The 8,449-nt window shown below is 40.9% G+C and overlaps 1 protein-coding gene across 1 annotated transcript in view; it reads right to left on the bottom strand.

Annotated features, from left to right (window-relative positions):
- The window catches only part of SWT1 (SWT1 RNA endoribonuclease homolog), a 105,505-nt gene extending 97,107 nt beyond the window's left edge, over window positions 1-8,398 (bottom strand). Inside the window, exons 1-3 of the mRNA XM_079108024.1 lie at window positions 8,218-8,398; window positions 3,997-4,086; window positions 1,799-1,882 (exon numbers count right to left, since the gene is read on the bottom strand). Coding sequence (XP_078964150.1) covers window positions 1,799-1,882; window positions 3,997-4,077 — 165 coding nt within the window. The 5' untranslated portion in view covers window positions 4,078-4,086; window positions 8,218-8,398. The remainder of the gene's footprint in view (window positions 1-1,798; window positions 1,883-3,996; window positions 4,087-8,217) is intronic.
- Window positions 8,399-8,449: the final 51 nt, after the last annotated feature.

Here is an 8,449-nt window from a genome sequence, read left to right on the forward strand (position 1 = left end):
GGATTCAATTTCCAGTACCTGGAGTAGGGGAGGGACTGAGGATGCAGCTCAGTGGGACAATGCCCTTGAGTTCAATCCCAAGTACTGCAAAAATAATAATAATAATAATAATAATAATAATGGATGAAGATGGAGATTAAAAGATAACAAGTGATATAAATTCAACTAAGAGAAAATAAACCAGTCTGGCTAGAGGTAGAAGGAAAACTAGGGATAAAATTTTAAAAGGAAAATTGGTTAGGATGCAATCAAACTGAAAACATTCTCTCTAAAAACAGGAACAAGACAGGGATGCCCACATTCACCACTTCCATTCAACATAGTCCTTGAAACTCCAGCCAAAGCAATTAGGCAAAAAAACAAATTAACGGGATATGAATAGGAAAAGAAGAGCTCAAACTACCTGTTTGCCAATGACATGATCCTATATATAGAAGACCAAAAAACTCCACCATAAAACTCCTAGAACTCATAAATGAATTCAGCAAAGTAGCATGATATAAAATTAACACCCATAAATCAGTTGTGTTCCTATACTCCAATGATGAATCAGCTGAAAGAGAAATTAGGAAAATCATCCCATTTACAACAGCCTCAAAAAAAAAAAAAAATTACTTGGGAATCAAACTAACAAAAGAAGTGAAGGACCTCTATGATTAAAAACTATAGAACACGAAAGAAATAGCTAGGATTGTAACTCAGTGGTACAGCACTACCCTAGCATGTGCAAGGCCCTGGGTTCGATCCTCAGCAACACATAAAAATAAATAAATAAAAAATAGAGGAGGGGCTGGGGTTGTGGTTCAGTGGTCGAATGCTCGACTAGCAAGTGTGAGGCACTGGATTAGATTCTCAGCACCACATATAAATAAATGAATAAAATAAAAGTCTATCAACATCTAAAAGAATTTTAAAAATAATAAAGGTATTATGTTAAAAATAAAAAAGAAATAAAAAAAAAAGTCACGAAATTCCTTTGGAAAAATGAGAGGACCAGAATAGCCAAAGAAATCCTCAGCAATAAAAGTGAAGCAGGATGCATCACAATACCAGACAATATGGGTCAGTCGTGGAAGCCCTGGTTTCCTGGGAGCCCTGATTTAATCCCAATACTGGAGATAACACTGAAACACAAGTTTAATTAGTCATGTGTTACATAACGTATCGGTCAATGAGACTGCATATATGATAGTGATCTCATAAGATTATAATTAAACGAACAAGAATGCATAGCTGAAAAAGGGCAAGAGAAAAGAAAGTTGCAGAAGAATAAAAAGAACTCCCAATAAAATTCTCAGTAAAAGGTTTAGCAGCAGCTTTTGCAAATTTCAACATGGTATTTTACAATTTGAAAACACAGACTCCAACACCAAAAGGTTTCCAAAGTTTATGGTGTATAATCCATTTATGAGCAAACCAAAGATGAAAAAAAAATAAACAAACCACAATGGACACAAAATATAACGTGATAAATGCTTTTTGGTGAGTAGAAGAAAGAAGAAAAAACAAACATTGGTGTTCTGTTGGCTGTCAACAAGTATAATAGAAAAAAAATTATGTAAAAGTAACAGGGAAATTTTATATTATAAACCTTCTAACTGTACATCAAAACTTTAACAAAGCCTGATGCAAAGGCAACATGCCTGTAATCCCAGTTATTCATGAGGCTGAGGCAGAAGATCTTGAGCCCAAGAGTTCCAGGCAAGCCTGGGCAACAAAGTGAGATCCCTTAAAAATAAATGAATAAATAAATTTAATATAAATTATTTTTATTTAATTATGGTATCTAAACACTCACCAGTTTTCTCCTCTCTGATGAAACTGGTCTCACAGAGTAAACTGAACTAGTAGAACTTGCTGAGGTGTTTTTCTTTTTCTTGTCCTAAGAATGCCATTTGGGTGAAAAAAGAAGAAAAAGCACAAAATAAAGCATTATATATAAAAAAGCATTATTTCACTTATTATAAACTGACATTCCCATTCAATACTGAACTTGAGCATAACATTTAAAGAAATTGACACTTTGGCTCAAAAAAAAAAAAGGAGACTCAACTGGAACGAAGACTTAACAAGAAATCCCAAGCTCTGGGTGCTCATACAAGGTGTAAGAGTCAGGAGAGTACAGTGTTTCAAAAGCTAAGTGAAGAAAGTGTTTCAAGGAGAAGATATAATTGACTACAACAAATACTGCTGACAGGTCAAGGGAAATAAGGTTTAGCAACATAGAAACCACTGATAATTTTGTAGAGAACAAATCTGGAGCAATGACAGCAAGAAAAAGATTAATCAGAATATGTTTAAGAAGGAGTGGGAAGGGCTAAGAATAGAGCTCAGGGGTAGAGTGTTTGACTAGTATGCACCAGACCCCGGGTTCAATCCCCAATACCATAAATGAATGAATGAATGAATGAATGAATGAGAAGACATACTACACAATCTGCCAATTATGAAGGGCTCCTGGGGGTAGGATAAATGAAGGATATGAGAGTATTATACGACCATTCTCCAGGGTCTAGATTATTCATCAGTAAGGTAATAAATAAACAAGGCACAAATACCAAAAAATATAATGATATCTTGAATACTTTATCCAGGCCATTAAAAAAATCTTATGACTATCCAGGTATGGTGGTACATGCCCATAATCCCAGCAACTCAGGAAGCTGAAGCAGGAGGATCACAAGTTCAAGGCCAGCCTCAGCAACTTAGTAAGGCCCTGTCTCAAAATAAAAAATAAAAAGGGCTGGGGATGTGGCTCGGTAGTTAAGCACCCTTGGGCCCCTGGATTCAGCCCCTTGTATCAAAAAAAAAAAAAAAAAAGTCTTATGAACTAACCTGCCACCACAGAAATCTCTTTGGTGAATATTCATCTTATCAGATTAATATCTCATCATGGACAGTAATGGAGTATAAACATTGTCTAATTCTGATGAATTGTACTCAGGGAATACATAACAAAACTCATTACAGTTTTTTGTTTCTTTGCTTTGGTTATAACAGTTACCTTGCAATCTTGCTTCCTAGAAATAATACCCACTCAATTAATGAGATATCTTAAATTTCACCTACCAAAACAATAGCACTGTGCTGAGAACAGCTGAGAAAGGAACCTGGTGGATATGTCTTCCCTACCATTAGCTCCACTCTCACAGATCACTGGCCAAGATAAAGAGTGTAATTCCACTTGGGTGCGGTGGCTAATGCCTGCAATCCCAGCACCTCATGAGGCTAAGGAAGGAGGATCAAGAGTTCAAAGCCAAAAAAAAAAAAAAAAAAAAAAAGAGTTCAAAGCCATCCTCAGCAATAGTGAGGCGCTAAGCAACTCAGTGAGACCCTGTCTCTAAATAAAATACAAAATAGGGCTGGGGATATGGCTCAGCATCCTGAGTTAAAACCCCAGTACCCCCACCCCCACCAAAAAAAAAGAGTGCGATCCCAAAGGGAGAAAGTGTGGTAAACGATCTAAGGGACTTACCATAAATGAGAGGATTTAGGAGACTTAGAATGGAGGTCAGGAATGCATAGGCAAATTACATTCCTCTTAGTAACTAAACTCTAAGCCTCCATTTCTTTCTCCTCCTCCTTCTCCCCTACCACCCCTTTAGTACTGGGGATTTAACCCAGAGTCTCAGACACTGAGTTAAATTTGTAGCTCTTCTTTAAATTTTAAGACAGGGTCTTGCTAAATTGCCCAGGCTAGCCTGGAACTTGCGATCCAGCTGCCTCAGACTCCTACGTGGCTGGGACTGCAGGCATGTGCCATCACACACAGTTTTAAAGTTTAATTCCTTAATTTGTGTAACTGGTAATAACAGTAACTACCTCATAGAATTGTGAGGAATAAATAATGTAAGTAAAGAATGGAAAAAGTCAAAGACTTCTACAGAGTCATATGGACAGTCAAATATTTACATATCTCATTGTAAAAGTGAGGTATATTTTTTTCATTCCACAAAAATAAGTTGTAAAAAAAGGTCATTAAATGAAAATTCTTACTTCTTCATCAAAGACTGGCAATAAGGTGGTGCCTTTTCCCTGAGACTTTTCTTCTTTTCCATAAGATTCTTTAATGGACATCTTGAAAAGCTAAAATAAACATTAAAAACATATTATGTGTTGTTTACCAAATAAAAAATGCATTAGCAATTATTCTTCCTTCTGCTATATAAAGATTAGTTTTACAAAATGATTTCCATTTTCTAGCCATTCTCAAGATGACAAGATTCCCTACTTCATTTCCCTTCACTTACATTTTTTCATGAGAAGCTGCTACTCTACCTCAGCTTATTGATCAACTTTTCAGGAATGAATCTCAAAACCATGCCATGAACCATGACTTGTCCCTTAAACATCAGATCACCATTTTCAGCTGCCTGCAGGACTATATTTTTACCACGCCTATACCTCAAATCAATTAGTCATACATTTTCAGTTTCCCAGACACACCCTGTCACTATGCGCTGCTTAGGGCAAACTGCATACATCGTTAAAGCCCTACTTTCATCATATATAAAGTGGAGACAACTCACCCTGTTTGAGGGAATCGAATGAAACAATGGATATAAAACACGGCTTGCACAGGGTGATCCATAGTGGGGTCTAACTCCATACTTATGTGGTTTGTCTTTCTACTAGACATTGAGCTTCCGGAAAAGCATGCGCTATGAAAAACTGAGGAGGTTCTCACAAATGCCTGCAGAGTGAATGACCGGGTGAATTCTTCTTTCTCAGAGTACCCATTCATTCTGAGCCACTTCCAACTCCTGCCTATTGCAGTTCCTCTGTCCACTTTCCACCCCAGTTTTCTTTTTCTAGTCAGGCTCTAGACCAAGTCAATAGTGTTAGCTAATGACCAAAGGAGGGTGACACGGGATTAGAAGGCAAACATAGCCACACCCTGCAGTCAAGCATTCTCATTAGCACAGAGCAGCATCCCATGCTAGGACACAGTGGCAGGGACTGGGAACATATACAAGGCCTGTAGGGGAAGGAATATATAAAAAGGATCTAGACGCAAAACCCAAAGAAGAATTAATAGCTGGCAATAGACACATACTGAGATTATGAACACAACAAAGGTTAGAAGCCAAGCAATTCCACTTACTACTGGTCAATCACAACAGGAATAGGTGAAGTTCTACAAAAGGATGATCAATTATACTGAAATTTTTAGAAGTATTTAATGAATTTCAAGAAGAAAACATTAACAGCTAACTGAAAATCTAATAAGAAAAATTAGTAATATTCAACACAACTTCTAAGAACAGATTCTAAATCACCCCAGATTTTTCCTTTGTAAGATAATTAAAATAATGGTTGGATTCACAATTGACCTTCCAGATTACAGCAGTAATGTTTACCCTTTTTTTGTCTCAAGGATTCCATTCCACAGATGGGGAGGGAAATGCACAAGTGAGGGAAAAAAAAAAAAAAAAGCAATTGTAGACTGGCATGGTAGTGGCCACAGTCAATCTCAGCTTCTCAAAGGCTAAGAAAGAAGGATGGTTTAAGTCCAGGAGTTCCTGGCCAACCTGAAGCAACATAAGGGTGAGGGGAACTTCCATTAAAGACATTGCCTAGGGGCAACTAACTGGTTATAAAGTTTCCTTTTATGATTTTAACTGATCATGCAGGCCTGTTATTGTTGCCCTAGACACCCTAATACCAATTTAAACCTCTTACAAGACACTGAAAAAGAACATGGCAGATGGTGGACAATCCAACGAAAAACATCTAAATGTTTACTGTGACAAATGTTTTCTATTCACATGAGTGTGAAATGTGGGTTACCCAGTCCAGTCAGGCCCATAGAACAGCTGAGGAGGGTGTGGCAACAGAGTCAAAGAAAGACCTACGGAGACCAGTTTCAGAGCACACCATCTACTTTATTATTACTTAGGCAGGCTTATATTGTCAAGCAGTCGCTGGGCAGAATATGTCTGAGAGTTGTATGACCCAAGGGGCTTGCAACATGCACAGGGATCATAACCAATGGGCTAAAAGGTCACTGGCAGAAAAACAAGAGAGAAGGAACATGCTGAGGGTGAAAAGGGTGGCATAGTGATGGGGTTAGGTGTGGTTAGTGTGCCAACCACAGTATGTGGGCTCAGTCACTGAGCCCTAAGAGCCTCTCACACAGGCAACGTAGACCTCCTTCCTTTGCATGTTCCCAACAGTGAAATTCATACTGATTTTATGCAAATCAAAACAAACTGAGGGGGACTGCCCTGTGTGGGCCTTCTCTTAGATGGCTATGCAGGAATCCTGCTGCTTAGCAATCACACTCTTAGTGTCCTCCATAATGAACAGGGCTGACCTGTGTAACCAAGAGGATACTGCCACATGGTGGTATGAGACTAAGTCATATAAGACACTACGGCTTCTGTCTTGCTGTTTTGTGTTGGTCAGTCTAGGGAATGACACCATGTCCTAAGTGACACTCAAGCAACCCACTAGAGAAGAATGGAGGCCTCTTGCTAACAACCAGAACCAACTGCCATGCATGTAAGTGAGCCACTTTTGAAGCACCCTGTAGTCCTATCAGATCTTCGCATCCCTGTCAGAGATATCCTCTGTGCAGATTCATCAAAGATTTCAAGTCAGATCCACCCAAAAAGCCATTTCTGAATTTTTGACCCACAGAACCTGTAGAGTAATATTTATTATTGTGTTAAGCCAGTAAGTTTTGTGATAACATGCAGCTACTGATGAACAGTACATTTCCTTAATGTAATTCAACTTCAAAAATTCCTTTGTGCTTAGAAATTTTTACTAAGACCACATAGACCACACAGGTTAAAATCAAATCCTTTTCATCATCTGGTTTCCAGCTGGTATTAAATGATGAGGTTAACATATTGAATAAAACTTTCAAAATAATCATCTATCTTTTAGAAATTAAAATAATCAGAGATGGGTGATGTTGCTCAGTGGTACAGTACTTGCTTAGCACCTGAAGGCCCTGGGTTCCATCCCAAGGACTGACAAAATGGGTGGGGGAGGGGAGGAGACAATTTCATAGATATGAAAAAAAAAAATCAATGACTTTTGAGTGGTGCACTGATACAGATACAGTTGGCATTTTGACAGGTTACAATAAGTGTTCTTATTCCATTTTTAATTGACTGTTAAGCAGTGGGTCAACTACACTGCCCAGAATACTAATTAAAAGGGGAGTGGATTAAAGGAGCTTTAAAATTACAACTCGCAGAAGTTTCATAGGGATGGTGTTTCCATTAAACTGGAGAAAGATTTAAACAGAAACAACAAGGACAACAACAAAAACCCTCCAGATATACTTCCTAATTAGGACGAGGAGACCAACTTCCAACTTACGGGCTCGAAGTGCCAAATAATCACGTACCCTCTCCACTGGGTTCTGAAACAAGTAAGCAATGGCCCAAACAACACGATAAGCACTTAGCTTTGTTAACTAAGAAAACGGAACTGGAAGTATGAATCTTGTATCAGCGACTAAAATGGGCTTCCCTTTCCTTCCCTGCAGTCTATAACGTTCAGACCAGTCGTAGGCAAGACAACCAAAAAAACTTAAGTTTTCCCCTGCCTGCTCCAGTGGGCTTACCCGAAAAAAGGAGAAATACACTAGGGAACTAGCTAAGGAGTCCCAGAAAGTAAAACTGGAGAAAAGCATGGCGTGGAGAAGGGGTAGATTCACCAGACATATACCTTGAGGTATCTAAAATGCATCAATCAAGTGCCGCAAAGTTTTACACACTCTTAACTCTATTAAAAGCCTAAACACAAAGCAAAACAGGGGAAAACAACCCGTTAAGTACAGGCCACCTGCGACCACACCGCAGCGCTACGGGAAACGAAAGGTAAACAAACGTAAAGGAAGAGGGGGTTGGGGTCACGACGCGGGCGAGAGTGTGAAACGCAGAGCAGAGTCCAAGTCCCAGTCAGTCGGGCGGTAGCTCCTCCGCTACCCATAAGCCGCAGGGCCAGGGTCCCGGACACCACCAGCCCATTCCCAGACCCTTACAAGTCGCGAAGGGCAGCCCCGGAGGCAGGAGCAGGTCAGAACCGCTCCCTCCACTGCGCCCGGGCGACCCCGGATCCGCCCCTAGAGTCGCCCCGCCCAGGCACGAGTCATTCCCGCGTCTCCAGTCCGGGCGGCGGCGGCTAGGGTACTGGAGGCAGGCGGTGGAGCGGCCGCTGCTCAGCGACAGGTCAGCCCACCCCCAGTTCCCCACTTACCAGCGCCCGCCGCGGGGGCGACTCCGGAGTCCCAGGCCACGGAAAAGCGCCCCCGCGGGCCCGCCGCCCGCTGGGAAACGTAGTCCTGCGCTCAGACCCAGCCTCCCTCGCGAGCGCTCCGCGGGGTCTGCTCAGCCCTCCAGCTGCTGGTTCCGAGGGCTTGGCTCCGCCCCGCCCCGCGGCGCAGTGCACCCTGGGGGCTGTAGGCTCGGCGCGCTCCGCCGGCGGCGGG

Source organism: Sciurus vulgaris, assembly GCF_902686455.1.
Source record: "Sciurus vulgaris genome assembly, chromosome: 12".
Lineage (NCBI taxonomy): Eukaryota > Metazoa > Chordata > Mammalia > Rodentia > Sciuridae > Sciurus > Sciurus vulgaris.